The sequence below is a fragment of the Sinocyclocheilus rhinocerous genome, unplaced genomic scaffold, assembly GCF_001515625.1.
Source record: "Sinocyclocheilus rhinocerous isolate Xijiao unplaced genomic scaffold, SAMN03320098_v1.1 scaffold4039, whole genome shotgun sequence".
Lineage (NCBI taxonomy): Eukaryota > Metazoa > Chordata > Actinopteri > Cypriniformes > Cyprinidae > Sinocyclocheilus > Sinocyclocheilus rhinocerous.
The window spans coordinates 273,612-294,077 of NW_015648502.1; the positions used below are offsets into that span (position 1 = coordinate 273,612).

At 37.3% G+C, this 20,466-nt stretch overlaps 1 protein-coding gene across 1 annotated transcript in view; it reads right to left on the minus strand.

The window, feature by feature from the left end:
• LOC107709735 (dedicator of cytokinesis protein 9-like) overlaps positions 1-20,466 on the minus strand; it is a 51,564-nt gene that overhangs the window by 25,727 nt on the left and 5,371 nt on the right. Inside the window, exons 3-28 of the mRNA XM_016514329.1 lie at positions 18,946-19,015; positions 17,357-17,452; positions 15,926-16,060; positions 13,982-14,156; positions 11,843-11,898; positions 10,895-10,969; positions 10,666-10,806; positions 10,071-10,277; positions 8,970-9,092; positions 8,536-8,618; positions 8,325-8,447; positions 7,292-7,371; positions 6,939-7,129; positions 6,674-6,739; positions 6,377-6,469; positions 5,783-5,894; positions 5,427-5,545; positions 3,679-3,765; positions 3,415-3,507; positions 3,204-3,319; positions 3,043-3,112; positions 2,806-2,931; positions 2,632-2,703; positions 2,154-2,300; positions 1,908-1,991; positions 681-792 (exon numbers count right to left, since the gene is read on the minus strand). Of these exons, the coding sequence (XP_016369815.1) occupies positions 681-792; positions 1,908-1,991; positions 2,154-2,300; positions 2,632-2,703; positions 2,806-2,931; positions 3,043-3,112; positions 3,204-3,319; positions 3,415-3,507; positions 3,679-3,765; positions 5,427-5,545; positions 5,783-5,894; positions 6,377-6,469; positions 6,674-6,739; positions 6,939-7,129; positions 7,292-7,371; positions 8,325-8,447; positions 8,536-8,618; positions 8,970-9,092; positions 10,071-10,277; positions 10,666-10,806; positions 10,895-10,969; positions 11,843-11,898; positions 13,982-14,156; positions 15,926-16,060; positions 17,357-17,452; positions 18,946-19,015 (2,852 nt within the window). The remainder of the gene's footprint in view (positions 1-680; positions 793-1,907; positions 1,992-2,153; positions 2,301-2,631; positions 2,704-2,805; positions 2,932-3,042; positions 3,113-3,203; positions 3,320-3,414; positions 3,508-3,678; positions 3,766-5,426; positions 5,546-5,782; positions 5,895-6,376; positions 6,470-6,673; positions 6,740-6,938; positions 7,130-7,291; positions 7,372-8,324; positions 8,448-8,535; positions 8,619-8,969; positions 9,093-10,070; positions 10,278-10,665; positions 10,807-10,894; positions 10,970-11,842; positions 11,899-13,981; positions 14,157-15,925; positions 16,061-17,356; positions 17,453-18,945; positions 19,016-20,466) is intronic.

Here is a 20,466-nt window from a genome sequence, read left to right on the forward strand (position 1 = left end):
CAACTAGTTGCAATGCCTTAAACAAAAACAGTTCTACAGCTTTTTATAATAAAACCAAGAGCACTGATTTGATTTATGCACTTTAAATTACAATTTCACTGGTACAGGAAATCACAATAAACACACATACACAAGATGATATTTCACAGACAGACTCAAAAGCCAGTTCATGGACAGTTATTACAAAACAAAGGTAAATAGAACAGTTTTAAACACCCAATCAATCATCCAGACTCATGAATGAATTAGCTTATTTTGCACATCAACATATGTAAGACAGACCAGAGTAGGTCCATTCCACATCAGGAATGAAGCCATCATAGCAGTTATGACACTGAAGAGAGACATGGACTGTGTCATTAAGACTAGACACATGAGCATTGTTCAGTGCCTGGCAAGCAGGACTGCTCACCTACTCTTCTCGCATGAGTCTTCTTAATGTGACACAGAAAAGCTAGCACACACAAAGAAAGAGGAAACAGTGGAAAGGGACGGCAGAAGACAAGCATATGAGCAATAGGTACAGAAAGCCCAAAGAACAGAAGCCACAGAGGGAGGAAAGACGAATTCTATTAAATCTAATTCTCCTGATGAACAACTTAACCTTTCAAGAGAGATGCCAGACAATTTTTTAGACTATTTCAACAACAGTGTGCTGTAGAATACTGCTGTTTGTTTACCTTGAAACCTCTGAATGCGGCCCTTCCCAAAAGGCATGGGCAGATTGAGTGGGATGTAGTGTTCATGATTACACACCACCCGCAGAAACTCAAACTTAAACTCATACAGCGTCTGCAAGACAGAGATTATATTATATTATATTATATTATATTATAGTTTGGAGTCAATAAGATTATTTTAAAATAAATTAATATTTTTATTTAGCACATTAAATTGTTCAAAGGTAAAAAAAAAAACATTTATAATTTTACAAAAGGTTTCTATTTCAAGTAAATGCTTTTGAACTTTCTATTTATCAAAGAATCCTGAAAAAAAAATTATCACGGCTTTTACAAAAGTATTAAGCAGAACAACTGTTGATAATCAACACTGATAATGATAACAGATTTTACTTGAGCACCAAATCAGCATATTTGAATGATTTCTGAAGGATCATGTGACATTGAAGACTGGAATAATGGCTGCTGAAAAATCAGCATTGCCACCAAAATATATTAAAATAGAAAACAGTTATTTTAAATTGTAAAGACATTTTAAATAGTACTGTTTTAGTGTATTTTAGTAAAAGAAAGAAAAGAAAGAAAAGAAAAATGCAGCCTTGGTGAGTGTAATAGATTTCTTTCAAAAACATTAAAAAATCTTACAGACCCCAAACCTTTGGTTAAAGGGTCAAAAGTGTACAGGGGTCAATTTGATTACTATAAGGGAAATGGTTCAGTCTGTTTACAATCTTATTACACTGTTTTGATAAGTAATCAAGTATTTTCTTGAAAAATTTATTTGTTTTGATTTTAAGGAATATCCTGTTTAATGATATACAGCAGTATACTAACATGTGTTGAGGCAATACAAACACGTTTTGCATCCAAATTACGATTTGTGTTGTCTTTAGCAAACATTTAGCTAAACTTAACTAAACACCATTTACACAAACATTGTTACAGTAGCTAAAAGTTCCATAAAGGTACTGAATGATTAGTAAACATTTATAAACATGTATAAATGATGAATAATCTTAACTTGATTTGTATAGCACTGAAAAATATATGAACAAATAAGCTTTTAATCATTGTTTGTTAATCATTTTGTTTTTATAAAGTGTTACCATACTAGATTACAAGTTTGAACATGAGTTAATAACGAGATGTGCTGATATTAAATTATAGATTACGATTTAGCATTTTATATAACTATATAATTTCATGTAACTATGCTGTTATGTGTACCTTGGGATCTCCAGGTACAAAACAGGAGATGTAGTTGTTTATCTGCTTGAAGACGAATCCTCGATCCATAAAGGTAAAACAGCGCTGTAGGGCAGATAGCGAGAAGACACTGCTGTTAAATGAACTCAAATTGTCATTAATGATACAAGCCTTCAAATACAACTCTCAACAACTCAGGATGTCTCCCAGAGACCACTTTGCAGACAAAACAATCAAATATTGGTGTATAAAATGAACTGGCTGTACCTTTATGAAGACGGCCAGGCTATGGTTGGCATTGCGGGCAGCGTCCAGATTGTCCTTATACTTCTGTGTGATGTGTGGCATCAGCATGTTCACCAGTGTCTCCACAGCGTGGTGGAATGAAGCTGTGAATCGCTGGTTCCTGGACAACTACACATACAACAACACAGCTAAGACAATTAATAAAAGAAACATGGTAAACTACCTAATACAGCGTCCCTTATAAAAACCATGTTAAAAAACTGTTTCCAAAATCCACAGTTACCTTAATACAGGGTCTCTTTCAGGAGAGTGAGAAGCTTTCAGAATATTTTTATTTTGGTTAATTTTCATTGTTGATAACAGTGAAGGCAAATACCAAGTTTTCACTGTCTTAATCAGGATATTTTGGGGAAAAACTATGCTTACCATGGTAAATCTTTAGTAAAGTAGTAAAGTAAAGGTACATTTTAAGTAAAGGAGAGTTTATAATTGTGTTTACCTTGACCTTGCCACTTTCCATCAGGTACTGTGCCATTGACTTCACCAGGGTTTCAAAAAAATACCACGAATACTGAAACACCGAAGTAAACATTTTAACCATTGACAAATAGAACTCATAACAAACTTGCTGAGATTTAAGAGTTTTAAAACAGAAACTTTAAAACAAAACTACCTTGAGAAGCTTGTTGCTGGTTAGGAAGTCGGTTGAAGGCTTTAAAATGGATGTCATGGCTTTGGCCAGTTCCTCGTGCCCTGTCTTACTGTTATTGGTTGAATAGGACTCTGTTTTAAACACGTACTGGAATAACAGGAAGAAAATCATGTAAACAAGATCTATTTTAGAAACTGAAAAAACTATGACAGTGTACATTGCAATAAATATGGCTGAATGTTTCAGAACTTGATTTACCTTCACATAGGACCTCAAGTAGTGTTCTAGACCCTCTTCGTGGCACTGAGCAACAATGTGGACCATGACCCTGCAGGGGAGACAGATGAACAACACGGGGGCATGTGAGACAGAAAGAGAAAGACAGCATGTTCTGATTTTGGTGACTCCTATTCTCTCACCTGGTGGTGTTTACAGCCACATCCTCATTACTGGCGCTGGTCAGAACATGAACCAGCTGGTTTAAAATAGTCGGCAGGAAGTTGATCATAACATGGCCTTCCATAGCATGAAGACTCTGGGGATTTATGGGTAATGTTTTGTCATTTAACCCACCATAATAAGAATAATTAATGCAGAAGAATCCTGCTTCTCTAACTTCTCTATGCTCACCTTGAGGTATTTGACAAGCTCACCCTCAGTTGGACAGGTGTCACCAGACTGCATACTCTGGAAATGATGGAAAAAATTGTGCAGGTGCTGATCCTGAGGAGGTGAAAAAGAGATGTTTAAATTACAGACTGTGACGAGATTAATAAGGAACCTGTGACTAATCATGCCTGCAAGGCTAAATATACATTATGTAATTCAGACAATGTTGATGTTGATTCTCTGTGTTAATAAGAGCATAATTAGTATATATATATATAGTCAGACCTGAGTGTAGATGGTAGAGACCAGATGTGTAGACACTTTGAAAAGAGGACGTCCTCCATCCACCCACTTTATCTCAGGACTGGAGTGCTGCAAACACAACACCCATAAAACAATATCACATTTAAACAGTTTATTTTGATTATACTGACAGATCACCCACTGAAAGATCTATTTAATGTCTTTCTCGTAGACAGAAATGAGATTAAATGAAGGGCAGATGGAGACATTTGCTGAATTCGTACCATGTGTGTTATAAAGCTATGCCTTCTCATATGTCCTAATTTCATTTTCATGAGAAAATAGCCAACTAATCTTTTGTGTTTGTCTTAATGTGTTTTAAGAGATCCCAATAAAGTCAGAGATCGCAATGAGCTACTATATCCACATAAATTTTAAAGCTCTCTATACTCCTAATACTAATACTAATAATAATAATGCTAACTCTCTGAATAGATTTAGTATGTTATGGATATATTGCTATATTGCATGTTAATTGCTGTAGAGCAATTATGGACTTGATACTGCCAAGAGGTACAAACATATGCTGCAGCGAGCATGTAAGATATGTTGCTGCTGCATAAATAAGCATACATAAATCCTGTTACAGATCTAGACAGGTGGAGCTGGGGGAGGTTGAAGGTTTATTGGAACTCTATAGCGTGCTGCAGGATCAGCTTACAGCGAACACTGAACCAGACAACTTTAAATGTTGACCATGCAATGTAACTGGCTGTAGGAGCAGCAAAGCCAATCAACTTGTGCCAAATGATAAATAAAGTGATTGCTAGCGATGTAAAGGACCAATCAGCCTGCGCTATCTAGAATTTCATGACTAAACTAGAAATGTTGTTTATGGAATTTTCAGAGAAATATCTAAGACAAAGTTGATTCATCAATGAAACAGTCTCCTGCGCTATTAAAGAGCAACCTCTTCCTCTGTAAAAGTGATAGTATGTGTGACGAGTGGGGGCGGGGCCGAGAGCCATGGGAACGGAGCGAGGCCGGTGGAGTAATTGATAATGAGCGACACCTGCACCACTCACCGGTCTCGAGTCTCACGGAGGAGCTCCGGAAGGATAAAGGAGGAGTGACGACAGTGTTGGACGAGAGAGGACCAGGCCTGGACTTTATTTTGTGTGCGGCAGTCGTCCGCGAGGGGCTGCCGCTTTACTTTCGTTTTGTGTTTGTTTATTTTATTAAAATCTTTAATGTTCGCCGGTTCCCGTCTCCTTCTTCCCGAACTACAAACGTTGTTGCATTGGTGCCGAAACCCGGGAGGAAGGAGGGACACGCTGCCAGAGATCCCTCGCCGCTGTGACTCACTCCAGCCCACCGCCTTGAGCGTCCATGGCGGCAGACTGCTCCGCCATGCTCGAAGGCACCGCGGATTCACCACAGCGGCGAGGGGTCTCTGGCAGCGTGTCCCTTCTTCCCCCCTCCCGGGTTTCGGCACCAGTGTAACGAGGTTCGTGTTTGTTTATTTTATTAAAATCTTTAATGTTCGCCGGTTCCCGTCTCCTTCTTCCCGACCTACGAACTTTGTTACAGTATGCAATACAATCCACTCAGACAAAAGATAAATAATAATTAGATGTAGATATTCACAAAGTATAGCAAATTAGACCACACACACAAAGGCTCAATTTCTGTACAAAGAACAGGTACAGGTTCACATTTGCTCAACAAATGGCTGAAATCTTTGCCAAGCACGGCATGTTTTTTGTTATGACTGAGCATTGTAGGTTTACCTTGCTTACACCCTCCTGGCAGCTGAGGTAACCATTTGGTAGGTTGGATGCCACAGAGATGTGCTGCTCACTCATAACAACACGACCATCTTTAAGCAGAGGAAGCCAGGCAGAGCCCACTGACAGAGAAACAGACAGACAGTGAGAGTATGTGTGGAAGAAAATGTTCACCACATCCAATGACTACACTTACAAATTCATGATTGGTTGACTGGTATGCCTCTCTCTGATAATGCCGCAAAAATGTTATGAATAATAAAACAAAAACAAAAAACAAAGCAGCAAGTTCCTGGAGCAGTACCCCATGCCTCAAAATATAAACACTGTTAGCAACCCAATTACCCAGCATGCTGTACCTGGGGTCTCCACTATGTCCCGCTTCTTTGTGCTGCTGTCACAGCTGATGTGGTAAAAAGTGAAGAGCAGGTGATGCTTTTCATGAAGTTGTGTGGGCAACTCAATTTTTATCTGCAGTACAAAAACACACACGATATGATTTAAAGAAAACAAAAAACAAAAAATGAAAAGAAAAAAAAAATCTAAAATATGAAGAGATCGGTCTGAAAAATTATCAGTATCTTCAATATTTACACAAAAAACATTTTATTTGGGGTTAAAACAATCCTAAATAATTAAAATATATTAATGTACATTTCAGTGTACAGTGATCAGGTTCCTCGTATATACATAATATTACATGTTCCTCAAAATATTACATGAGCATACAACAATTTGAGCAAAAAGTTGAAATAAAAGTGTAACTTGAATTTTAGAATTTCTTAGTATTTAATTGGTTAATCTGTGGTTCTACTGATGGCATTACTCAAGTTATTTATTTTTTGAGATTTGGCAATTTTTTCAGATTTTAATTTTGAACTCCTGTTTGTCTATATGGTATATTACTTTGTGCTTGGCCCCCTATAAAATATATATCGCGTCCCATGCATCACCTCATCATAAAACTCTGGGTTCTGCTGGTGGTGCAGTACAGCTGCATAGGCATGTTTGGTGAAGAGAGGACCTCCTAGACGACCATAGATACACTATACATAATAGTGACACACAAACAGAGCAATTTTTTTAAAAGTCATTTGGCCTTTTAAACTTTATTGCAACAGGGCAATGCAAGGAAGGACAGAAAACAGTGGAATAGGAGAGAGGGGAACAGGGCTAGGAAAAGACCTTGAGTATTTATTGTATATTATTTATTTATTGTATATGAGAAAGGTATTGGGACAACCTTGTACCTTTAGAGGTTGGGCATCTTCTTCATCCGACTCTCTGAATTCCACACATACTGCGATGTTCCTCGCCTGAGTCACACAAGATAAAGACTGAACATGAGCCAGAAAACTACTTACTGTCGAATCTCTAAGGGCATGTTTTAGGAGCGGCGGGTGTGAGCCTTCATTACACTGACCATCTCATATGTCAATACCTTTGGCAGAGGGCACTAATTTTTGCAAGAAAATGGAAAAAGCAAGAAGCTTTCAGCTGATAATGCTAATGTACCTTGGCGAAAGACTTCTGGCTGTCATATTTGAGATGTTTTGGATAGACATAGAGATGATTGTTGTAGGTGGTGAAAGGCTGAGAGCACTTGGCAATACAGGGAACAAACTCCTCCATCTCCAACAGAACACCGTCGCTTGGACCATTACTCTCAAAAGGCCTCACTGGGATGAAGGATGGAGTGACACAATCTAGCCCATGGTGAGGAAAAAAATCTGAGTTCAAGTGACCAATTCATTGCACACAAGGAGGGCACACAGTTTCAGGAGATCAGGGTGGAAATTATGAAGAAAAAAATCAGAAAAGACATGCATTATGTTAAGGTTATATTAACAAATATTTTGAAGACTTACTAGCCACATCAGGAGGGACATTATCAATGGTAACGTCCAGGTTACCCAAGATGAAAGGTAGTTTAGCCATCTTTTCAGGTCTGTGGATACAATTTTGACATACACATTATTGGTCAAATATCGTATTATTAAAATAAATTTAACAATACAATAAAATAAATTTAATTTAATAATAAATATAACATAAATAACATTAAATAATAAATAATAACATTTTTGTTTATTTTGTCTCTTAAGCTCACCAATGCTCACCAATTTAATTTAATTTAATTATCAAAATTACAGTAAAAATTATTTCATTGTCAGGTATTATCAGTTATTGCTGGTGCTCTATTATTAATAATGTTTTTTATTATTATCAATGTTGAACATATTTTTTGCTGCTTAATATTTCTGTGATAATTTTTTGATGAATAAAAAGTTCGAAAGAACAGCATTTATTTGGAATAGAAATCTTTTGTAACATTATAAATGTCTTCACTGTCACTTTTGATCAATTTAATGCATCCTTGTTGCAAAAACTGTTTTCACAGTTAGCATCATAACTACATATTATAACGTTGTCTAAAGGATCATGTGACACTGAAGACTGGAGTGATACCTGCTGAAATTTCAGCTTTGCCATCGCAGGAATTAATTTACTTTTTGAAATATATTAAAATTGAAAAAATATATTTTAAGTTGTTAAGTTGTTTTACTGTATTTTTGATTAAATAAATACAGCCTTGGTGAGCATAAAAGTCTTCTTTCAAAACCATTTAAACATCTAATCATTCCAAACTTTTGACAGGTAGTGTACATTCATATTAGAAGTTCATATATCTGTAGGAGGCCTGAAAAACGGAGAGGTACTACAAAACACATTCCTAACGGTGGGACCGTCCACAGCTGCAAAAACACTGCAGAAGAATATGATGTTCGGAAAATATTTCCATTTAAAGTCCATTGTTTTAATATACTGAATCTACTGTACTGTAAAAGGGACAGGGATCTCTAGTGAAGACAAGTCTGATGACATGAGGTGAATACTGACTTCCTAAAATCCGCCAGCAGTTTGAAAAGATCCTCTTCTGAGAGTTTATTACTGTCTTGTCGGTACAGCGCGGAGAACCGAGCGCTTTTATCCAAAGTCCCTGAAGCATCTTTAAACACAGGCCTGTGGAAAAGAACAAAAAGATTAAATATTGTGATTGACACAACACAGAGAGAGAAGAACAGAACATTTCCAGACAGTTTTGGCTCACCGGGCTGCCCATGCGAAAGGCATCCTGTACTGGCCCAGTCTGCTGCAGGCCATCTTGGCATTCTTCAAAACCTTCTGAGCAACCTGTGAAGCAAAACACACACATTGTTCCCCACAACCTCTCCAGAGACATTTTATTAACAGTGAACTGGGCGGAATTCACATTCCTCGCAGTCTTGCGGGGGTTTTGGATGGTATCGTCGTGTAGTTTTAGGCAGGATATTAAAGGGGTCATTGTGGGATGTGGTAGAATTGTTTGCAAGTTTATGGATCCTAAACCCTGATAATCTTTCCTTATCCTTGTAATAACCACTTTTTGTTTTGATTGACAGTGTGTATTTTGGTTCTTCTATTTTGTTTGGTATATGAGTGTGTGTATGTTTGGGTCAGCTGTTTTGTTTCTGTATGTGTGTGTAGTTGTGTTAGGCTCATTGCCTTGCTGGAGTCGGAGCTCTTCATGTAGGGCTCAGCGCAGTGAGTAATGCCTCCCTGCAGAACTTTCTCGATTCGCGCAACCAGGAAGATGTCAGGGTGAGGACACGTCACAGAGAAGACACCCTGAAACACAAATCAGCACATAGACTTTTCTTACTGAAAAGACTCTGTCAGTTATGTATCCTTTTTCCAAATGAGGATGTCCCCAGATGTCCCCAAAGGGAGGTTAGATATAGATAACTTCTGGGACAAATTGTCCCCAAAGTATAGCTAAGTAAACACACTCACACACTTCACTCTGTAACTTTGCTCTGCACTTTTTAACTTCTCTCTTACTTCTAATTAAGTTATTGTTATAGACTATCTATCTATCTATCTATCTATTTATCTAGTTCTATCTATCTATCTATCTATCTATCTTTGTTCTGTCTGTCGTTCTATCTATCTTTGTTGTCTGTCGTTCTATCTATCTTGTTCTGTTTGTCTATCTATCTATCTATCTATCTATCATTATATATCTTGTTCTATCTATCTATCTATCTATCTGTCTGTCTGTCTGTCTGTCTATCTATCTATCTTTGTTGTCTGTCGTTCTATCTATCTTGTTCTATCTATCTTGTTCTGTTTGTCATTCTATCTATCTATCTATCTATCTATCTATCGTTCTACTTATCATTATATATCTTGTTTTGTCGTTCTATCTATCTATCTATCTATCTATCTATCTATCTATCGTTCTACTTATCATTATATATCCTGTTCTGTCGTTCTATCTATCTATCTATCTATCTATCTATCTTTGTTCTGTCTGTCGTTCTATCTATCTTATTCTGTGTGTCGTTCTATCTATCTATCTGTTGTCTGTCATTCTATCTATCTTGTTCTGTTTGTCGTTCTATCAATCTATCAATCTATCTATCTAGCTATCGTTCTACTTATCATTATATATCTTGTTCTATCTATCTATCTATCTGTTTATTGTATTTTATTTTATATCTTTCTATTCAATCGACCCATCCATTCATCCATGCATCTATCCAATCTATCCAATCCATCCATCCATCTGCCTCTGAAAATAAACTGTTAGATTAGTCCTCTTACTTTTTTGGGATACTGCAGCATCCCCTCCGGCAGTTCACTAAGCAGAGTTTCTCCGTGAGGTGTGTCCACCCCTCCGTTTATCTGCATGCTGGGTGGTGGGATCATGGAGCGGACCAGTGGGTGATTTAGATCCACATGAAAATCTGCAGATATTTTTCGGCTGTTCTGCACATCAAACAGCGAAAGCACCACGAAGAAGGGCTCCACCTGAAGAAAACAGTAAAGCTGCATCTAATCTGTACCAGAAGTGTGGGTCGAGCTACAAACTGACATGTTGAACCGCTTCAACAAACAGAGGAATGTTTGCAAGCACCACAGAGGCACAATATTTACACTTGAAGCTGATTGAGAAGTCTTGTAAGTGTGTGTGCACATTAAACTGGAATAGGAGAAACTGGTTTAACATTGAAATAATTACACATTTACCTTTATGTAATCGTATACAGGGCTGACTATCAATATACACACAATTCCCCCTTTCCCATGGAGTTTGGCTGGTTGCCACAACACATCGCTCATCAGAAACAGTAATACTTAGCCAAAGAAAAGAGCTTTATAACCACAGAACAACTGTGATTGTGCATGTGAATCTTACGTTAGTAGTAGGTCCCTCCTCATTTTCTGCTACACAGCTCTGAAGGTTGAAGGACAGATCATTGCAGCTGACCAAAAATCTCTTCCCAAACTTCTCCTCAAACTGCTTCACGTCAGGTTCAATGCCAGACAAATCGAGTCTCTACAGGCCAAAACATACACACATAGCTTAAAACCAGTAGCTCACCCTGCGATTTAATGGATTATGTATTATTGGAGCTGCGGCTCACCTGTGTGTCAGGGTCCAGAGTAAAGAGTTTCAGACGAGTTTCACTCCTCATCTTGGACTCAATGTCTCTCGCACTCTGAAAAGCAAAAACAGGTTGCTAGTTGCTAATTACCAGCTGATTGTGTTTCCTGTTCCAGCATATTGCATGATAAAAATAATTTTCTTAATTGCTATTTTGTCTTGGTTTCCAATGGAATATCTAAAAATACTTAAAACAAGATTAATGCACATGAGAAGTAAAATAACATAATAGAACTCATTTTCGGAGAATATATCTGAAAAATAAATGTTTTTAAATCTAAATATAGTTAGATTTAACATTAAAATGGCATGTTTTTTTTACATTTATTAAACAGAAGGAAGACAAGAATTACTCTGTGCATTTGTAACATAATTTGCAATTGCACAATTATCTAATATCTGTTTACACTGTTAATTCTGAAGTAAATGCATCACATTTTATGAATGTTTAGATATTTTCACTGCAAAATAAGACAAAAGAAATAGTATAAATGTATTCAACATCATTAAAGTGAGGTATCATGGGATGTGTGAGAAAATATTCTGACTTTAGAGAGAAGAGGCGCCTAGACGATTGATTCCAGGGAGGAGAGAGACGGCAGACAGGAGAATAAAGAGCAAGATAGAGATGGGATGTGTGTGTGTCTGTGTTCCAAAGTGTGGGTGGTTCATTGTGGAATGGTTGGAAAACATTAGCCTAGAGGACTAAGGGTGTGTGGAAAAACTGTGGATGTGTAGAGAGAGGGCAGACAGCGAGGACGCCAGCATTGAGATCATACTACAGTCAAGACACAGGAGCCAAAGACCAGTATTCACCTTCACACACACACACACACACACACCCTGTGAAACTGTAGATGATTGTTTGTATAATCAGCTAATCAGGAGATCATGCGTGTCTATATGTGCGTCTATGTGTTCACAATACCTGGAAACTGTCCTGAAAATTCCCCGGCGAGATGTCTGTCTTGCCTAGCTCATCATCTGTGTGAGAGAAAACACACTTTTAACTGTGCTGAAACACTCAAAACCAGCAAACACAGTCATTAGTCCCAATGTCTATAAATCAACATGTAGCGGACTGGGAAAACTGTCAGATAGCAGTGTCAAATCATAACAACAAACACAAAAATGTGGCTGCTCAAACATTAAAGCTGTCAAACTACATTTTTTATGATTAAAGAGTGAGTGGATGTACACTACCAGTCAAAGGTTTTTGAACAGTAAGATTTTTAATGTTTTTAAAGAATTCTCTTCTGCTCACCAAACCTGCATTTATTTGATCCAAAGTACAAATGTAATTTATTCCTGTGATCAAAGCTAGAGGGTTTTGGGTGGTTGCTAGAGTATCGTGGGTGGTTACTAGGGCATTACTTTGAAGCTTCTTAGGTATTCCAAATTGGTTTAAAAATGAGTATATGTCATATGTGGTTTCTAGGGTGTTATGGGTGGTTGCGAGGGAGTTCCTAGAGTGTTTGGATGCTAACTATGCAGTTTCTAAAGTATTCAGAGTGGCTTTAAAGGGATAGTTCATGTTTAAAGGAATGAAAATTTTGTCATTAATTACTCACCCTCATGTCTTTCCAAACCCGTAAGACCTTTGTACATCTTTGAAGCACAAATTATATTTTTGATGAAATCCGAGAGCTTTCTAACCCTGCATAGACAGCAACGCAGCGGACACGTTCAAGGCCCAGAAAGGTAGTAAGGACATTGTTAAAATAGTTAAGTATTTTAGATAGATAGTAAAATGTAGCTTCATAAAAAGCTAGAACGCCGACTCCTGCGTCAGCAGCATCACAGGTATGCGTCGTGGTTCTCTCATGAACGCGCATCGAAGACTAACACGGAAGAGAAGAAATTATTGAATGAAGTCACTATTTTTGTTTGCGCACAAAAAGTATTCTCATAGGTTCCTAAAATTACGGTTGAACCACTGATGTCACATGGACTATTTTAACACTGTCCTTACTACCTTTCTGGGCCTTGCACGTGGTGGTTCCCTTGCTGTCTATGCAGGGTCAGAAAACTCTCGGATTTCATTAAAAAATATCTTAATCTGTGTTCCGAAGATGAACAAAGGTCTTACGGGTTTGGAACGACATGAGGGTGAGTAATTATTGACAGAATTTTCATTTTTGGGTGAACTAACCCTTTAGACATGAACATATATGGTATGGCCACAGTCACATCACCCTGCAGCCCAAGACTGGTTGCCCACTGAAGCTAAGCAGGGTTGAGCTGGTCAGTACCTGGATGGGAGACCTCCTGGGAAAATTAGGTTGCTGTTGGAAGAGGTGTTAGTGAGGCCAGCAGGGGGTGCTCACCCTGTCCGTCGCATCATCCAAGTGGATGCTGCACACTGGTGGTGGTTTAGGGCTCCTCCCTAAAGGCAAGTCAAAAGGATTCTTTGCCCATTTTATTGTATTAATCTGTCTATTGAAACAGCACACATCTCCTCTGCATGATTTGAGGTATCATTCATGTCCTTAGAACAAACATTGCGAGACGAGTTAGGCACTAAAAGTATAATTCTTAGGGTCAGAAGTTTGTTCTGATCCCAAACCCTAAGTATGACTAATAGCAACAGTCATGCTCGCCTTAGCGAGCTCCACAAGTAATTAGTTATATCTGGTTCTGCACTCTGATTGGCCGACAGGTGTTTATTGTTTCATTCGAGGCGAGAAGAAAGGAATGTGCCGTCCTTTGAAACTCATCAAATGTAAATAAAGACTCCCAACCTCCTCTCCTGTGTGAAATCCAAAGGGTTTAAGAGGTGTTAAGTGTTACTGTTTGTGCATGGCTATGTGTGCGTCACTTCAGGAGTGTTGGGTATATGGAACTATCTTTTAAAAGTTGTTTAAATAGTGGGTGGTCACTTCAAAGAACACATACATGAAACACAACCACGCCAGCTGGATCTGCAAATACATGTCTGCGTATTCTAACTGTGTCAACAATCTTATATTATCACATATATATATATAGTAATGTATCAACACATGCCAGCGAACATACATGAAATCAGACATACACATCTGTGAAGTGCACACACTCAAACACACACCATCGTGCAGTTCTCCGTTCCTCCTCTCCTGCATGGCGAGCTCAAAGCTGCTGTGGAGGATCTTGTTGAGGGTGCTGATCCAGTCATCCATCTCTCCTTCGCTGTCTGCCGCCAGAAGATACGTGCTTTTATCCTGCATCTTCAGCTCAAATGCAAAACGACGCACCTTACTGTTCTGCATGGTGACAGAGAAAGAAAGACATTTCTAGTCATGCCACTGGCAGTGAATAGCATATAGCTCATATAATTTAGCCTTGGAAGAATTTGTTGAGATTTTGTTTTTAATTTATTGAAATTGGAAATTGACTTTTGATTGGTATCTTGGCAAGTTCGAGACATTGTTAGATCTCTTATGAAACTCCTATGAAACTTACTGGACTATTAGTGAGGTATTTGTTCTGGAAGAAAAATCTGAGAAACAATAGATTCTGAGAAGTAAAATCTTCACTTGAACTCCATTTAAGCTCATTGGTGTCAAGAAGAAACAATCGAGACATAAGTTCTTATTTTTTTACTTTTCTTTCCTATGGGAATGTGAGCACACCCAAGACATTGGAATGATTTTACACTTTATGAATTTATAACGAATTTACACCAGAAATGACTCTGGAAAATATATCCATCCTGCAGCAGGAGCTGAAAGCCATTTATTCCCAGACGACTGCTGAGGAATATCTGGCTGCTTTGCATGTGCACCTTTTGAAATGTTTAGGTTTTAGACCTAGAAATAACTTTTACTATTTCTCTTTTGTCTGAAATGTGGAAAATAGACAAAATGTCTAAAAACAGATGTTGAAAACAGGTTGCGCATACCAAAGAAGTACTTTATTCTTTCAGGAGGGCTGGTGAATCGAGGAATGTGATCACATTTGCACTCACACATACACTGTGCGCACCACAGGAGAAAATGGAAATATTTGACCCTGGGAGAAATCATGCGTGAATTAGGCTGGACCTCATCTTTTCCTCTGTACCTCTCGCTCGTTTTTATCTTTTTCTCTTTCTCTGCAACCCTGAGTAGCCCCATCTGAGGAACTGGCCATCCAAACACTGATATCCCCTCTTGGTCGAGACAAAGGAAGGGACTCATGAGGATGTTATTAGAGATCTGAACTCCTTCTATAAACTGCTTTGTGCTGCAGTAAATACACAAAACAAAGAATTTATTCTTCTGGCGTCCTTATGAACTTTAAAAGGAATGTTCTGGGTTCAATACAAGTTAAGCTGCATCGATAAAATTTGTGGAACAATGTTGATTACTACAGAGTATCATGTTAGCTTGGTTCGATCCCTCAGTAAAAAAGCAATAATTACAGTCAATTACAGTATAATGAGTTACAATAGAAGTAACAGACTGATAAACATAAATAACATTTTCCTTACACACTGAATAAATCTGATTATCATTATTTTCCAAGAAAAAATTAGTTTTTAGTTATATTTTATGTAATATTATTAATTTAGAAATATTTATTATTAATATATGAGTTGTACCACATGCCATTTTAGAACCTGAACTAACCTTGTCATAAAAAGGTCATATTATCTATTTTAAGACTTTGACAGAGTAATGAGAGGTCTGCTGGAATATATTATATTATATATTTATGCAGGTTGGTTGCACCAAATGACTTTTTGTTAAGATATATTTTCAGAATAAAATAAAAGATTAAAAATTACTTCATGTAGTTTTCTTTTCACACATTTTTTGAGGAAAGGCCTTTTTCTTTCTTTATGACATAAGGACAGCATAACCATTAATTTTTTTTTTTTACTTTATATACCCAGAAAATTTACAAATTTATTTTCATTTTGAAACTAAACCAAATTTATATATAAATTCAAAAATTAAAAACTTGTTCACCATAGAATAGGTCCATTTGAGCCAATACATGTATGAATTGCATTTTTAAACATGTCATGGATTCTTGCACAGGTAGTTACCTGGATGACACCCATGCAGGAGTCCAAGAAGATGGTTCCCTTGGGTTCTTTAGATATTTTCTCATCTTTGTAGAAGTTCAAGTTGTATGATCCATCTCCCAGCTGGGTCAAATGGAAATACCTTCTCTTAAAAGACTAAAGGGAAAGAAAGAGAGAACGCAAAGATCATTAAATGAAAATAGCAGATGTAAACACTCTATGTTCATTCTAAAAATAGCATCTAGTGGAATGGGACCATGGGAAAATGGATTAGTGAGAAGTGGAAGTTGGTGAGGCCCCACTTCCTGTCTATCGCATGGTGAGCACAAATCTGCTTCTTAGAGCAGGACTAAGGGTCAGAATTTGCATAGCTCTGTCCGTAACTAAAAACAAGCAGCTGAACATAAAGCTATGCAGAAACTGCACTCCATGTCATGTCAATGACATCAAAACTTGATGCTATGGCTATGCTCGGATCTCAAAAATACTACTATTTTTGCAGTGTGCAGTATGCATACCATGCAAGATATGAAAATCTCCTGTATGCATGAACATTTTTCAAAACATGCAGTGTGCAACTACAGCACATTACTATATCCCACAATGCAATGAACTCTACTTGACCATTTAGTGTGACAAATGAACTGGAAGTAATATCAACCATATTCAACCATTTCAACTTATTATTTGAATAAAATAAAGAATATTTTTGAGGTAATAACTGTGAATGCCACTTAAAGATTTTGTCATCATTTACTCACCCTCAAGCTTTTCCAAATCCTGTAGTTTCTTTCTTCGGCTGAACACAAATGAAGATATTTTAAAGGATGTTGGTAACCAAATAGTTGCTGGTAGCCATTAACTTGCATAGTATTTTTTCCATACTATGGAAGTCAATGGCTACCGTCAACTGTTTTGATAACAAAACTCTGAAATATCTTCTTTTGTGTCAACAGAAAAAGAAACTCATACATCTATGGAACAACTTCAGAGTGAGTAAATGATGACGGTACTTTCTTTTTTGTTTAAACTATGCCTTTAATGAATTAAAGAGATACTATAACCTATCAGTGATGCTTTATAGCATAAAAAGTTTAAAATAGTAGTATTTTTTTCCACATACACATATTGTTTCACTTCAGAAGACACTGATTGATCAACTGGGGCCATATGAATAACAGCTGTGTAATTTGCAAGCAAGATTTCTTTTATTTTCAGCTTTGAGTAGAGATTCCAATTAAGCATGCATTGTGGTGACAACAATATAGCCTACTAATTTATGAAATGTTTATCTTTGCATAATGTGTTGTGTTTTATATATTTTTTTAAATATACAGTATAAACTGTGTTCTATTCAGTATGCTACTATTTTATTTCAAACACAGTGATCATCTCAATCACAAATTCATCATCATTAAATCTGAAAAGGGCTTGTGTATATTGCTAACTCACCCTCATGGTAACACTGATGGCACTGTTCATGTTTGCTTTATACAGCCAGCCGTGTTTGGACACGCCCCCTCTTTGAGAGCCCAACGAGGCAGCATCCTTCAGGAACCAGGGAAGAACATAACAAGCACATATAAGAACACACAGGTGCAATCATACACCCACACACTGTGACTTCATCTGTTTCTTCAAGCCTGAACAAAAACATGTCGATATCTAACACAGTTTCCCACATTAGAGCCTCTGGACGCCCTCCTCCGTGTTTCAACATGAAGTCCATTTTCACCTGACCCCCTCCATTATTTATGTTCTCTCTCATTCCTACAGGGAACAGCCTTCAAACTGTACAAACAAACTCCATCCCTGAGTGAGCGCTCAGACATAACGGCAGACATGGAGCTGGAATTCTGGGAAATGTAGGTGAAACCCAATCAGGGAATCAGATAGCCCAGAGACAGAGTCCTGCGTCTGCTCTTTCTCTAAGGCTAATGTAGTCCCAGAGGCTCCGCACAAACGCATTACTAATGAGCTGTAAGTTCCTTATTATTTATTTATTCTGCTTATCAGCCAGTGAGAACAGAGAAAAGGAGAGCGAGATAAATCATGTGTTGTAATAGGCTGATGAAGTATGGTGCATGTATGTAGATATGGTGAATACCATTTCCTTTGCCTGTCACCATACTAAGGAAAATGGTAGAGTAAAGAAATAATAGCACACGAGTTTCTTGTACTCTTTCATAAGTTTATCAAACAAAGGTCTAGGCAGAGTGAGTTTAAACAGCTGAATGTGATCAAATTTCTGGCTGCATAATGACATTAATCACTGTAATTACAGTGCTGCATTCTGAATCATATAAATGGCACATTTGTGGGTTAAAAATAAAATAAACAAATGATAGATAGATAGATAGATAGATAGATAGACAGATGATAGATTTTAACATTTAAAACTGTTGACTCAAGTTTCACATTTAATAATTTACGTAACCTAATTACATGCAATTAAATAATATTTCCACGTTTTTTTCCCCCAAAATTACAGCTAGATTGTAATTATAATGACCTTTTTAGCTTTTATCACTTGTCTCATATGTCATCTTAATCATGTTCTTCACTGACACTGTAGTTACATTTAGAAAAAAACTTCATTAGAGACAAAATTGTTCGCCGCGCTACAACATTGTCAACAAATGTTAAAATAGCTAATATTTTTCGCTCTTTGCAATCATAATTTGAAACATAATTCTGGGTTCATAATTCTTGGTTCTCATCGCTTTCAAAATAAAAGTCTTCTGACACTTAATATAATAAAAATAATAATTCCGTCATAATAATAATTTATATTTATATAATCAATTTTTTCATAGCTTTATAGACTGAAAGTGTAAAAAACTGTACATAAAAGTCTTTTGAGATGAAAAATTAAGAAAGCATAATAAAAAATTTCCAAAATAGTTTTAACATGATTTTCATATAACTAAACAAAAAAAAATCTGTTAGTTTTACTTAAAATCAACCCCTGCTACAAGTGTTTTTTGTTTGTTTGTTTTTCCAGGGAAAACAATGAGGAATCATAGGCAATTCACCCTTACCTCCTCCTTATCTGCATCCTCGTCCACCTCAAATACGTGACTAGCTAGTTTCTCTGGCCGAGGAACTTTACTGTAAAGGAACAAAATACAAAAAACAAACATAAGACACATAGACTTTAAAATTTTTTTAGGGATTTTTTGCCTGTGCAAAAGTCAACATCACAACGCTAGAGTACTGAGGGGTGGTTGCCTGAGTGTTGCTAGCATTTTCTAAGGTGTTCTGAGTGGTTTTTAGTGGGTGGCTATGTGGTTTCTAGGTGGAAAAAAATCTCAACAAGCTAAATGATCATTCATGTCTTTAGCACATATTGTACGTCTAAGAAAAAGGTTCAGTGCTTGTAACTCAAGGACACTGTTGCTCTTCACTCACACAGCTGATGCAAAACACAGATGAGTGTGCGTATGTGCATGTGCGAGTGTTTGACTACTGTATGTGTGTTCAAGGAAACTGCATTAGCAGAACTTTCATGAAGGAGTAGTGGGCGGATTGTAATGTTGCTCATGATGATGATGACGATGGAGCTTCATGTACGCAGCACACATTATCTCTGTCTCCTCCATCACCATCATCCCTCCTGCTTCCTCTGCGACCTTTACCAAATGCCAGACACTGGCTGTCTCCTGATCTCCACAATGTGATTTGCCAGTTATTGACTGCTAAGACATAATTGCTCCATCAGTTAGTTAAGACAGGAAGTGACATCAGTGGTTGCTGCCCTGTCCTGAAACAGGTGGAGTATTTATGTACTGAATGACAAAATAGAGAGGAAGAGAAAGCAAAAGAGAGGAGGAAATGGGCTGCTGATGGGTTGTTGTTGTGTGAAGAAAGGCACATTTCCCGATTTAGCTCTGGACGAGACCTCGCTGTCAACACAGGGGCAGGACAGGATGAGGACACTGATAAAATTAGTGAGTAAAATAGCATCTCTCTTTTTCACACACACACACACAAACACACTGTTGGCAAACAATAACTCTTGGACTCTGTTCCAATACCTAGTGAGCTGCCTTGCTGTCGACTACCTGCATAGGCAGCTACTTCCTAAGTAGAGGTCAACCGATATATCTAAAAGTGCAGAGTGGCTAATTGGTGATATAATCGCCGATTTATCACACTGTTTAATTTAAAGGTAGTAAATAGAATATACATAACAATAGTAAACAAAATGTGATATTTATTTTCAATTAGATATATTAATCCATTTTTAAATAAAATTTATATTAAAGCTGCAGTCCGTAACTTTTTTTTGGTTAAAAATGATCCTAAATCAATATTTGAGAAAGTACATAACCACCCAGTGTTCAAAACTATCACCTTACTTTAGCCCGATTCATAATGGTTATCTTATAATAATGTTTTCTAATTTGAGTGGTACAGATAGGTTTTCGCGGGAAATTCGAGCATGGCACTGCGTCATTACGTCACGTCTGTTAACATAAAGAAGTTGTCCCAGCTACTAGGCTATCGCATGTGAGGATGCTGCAGGTGGCGGATCGTTTATAGCCTTTTCTCACAGCAGC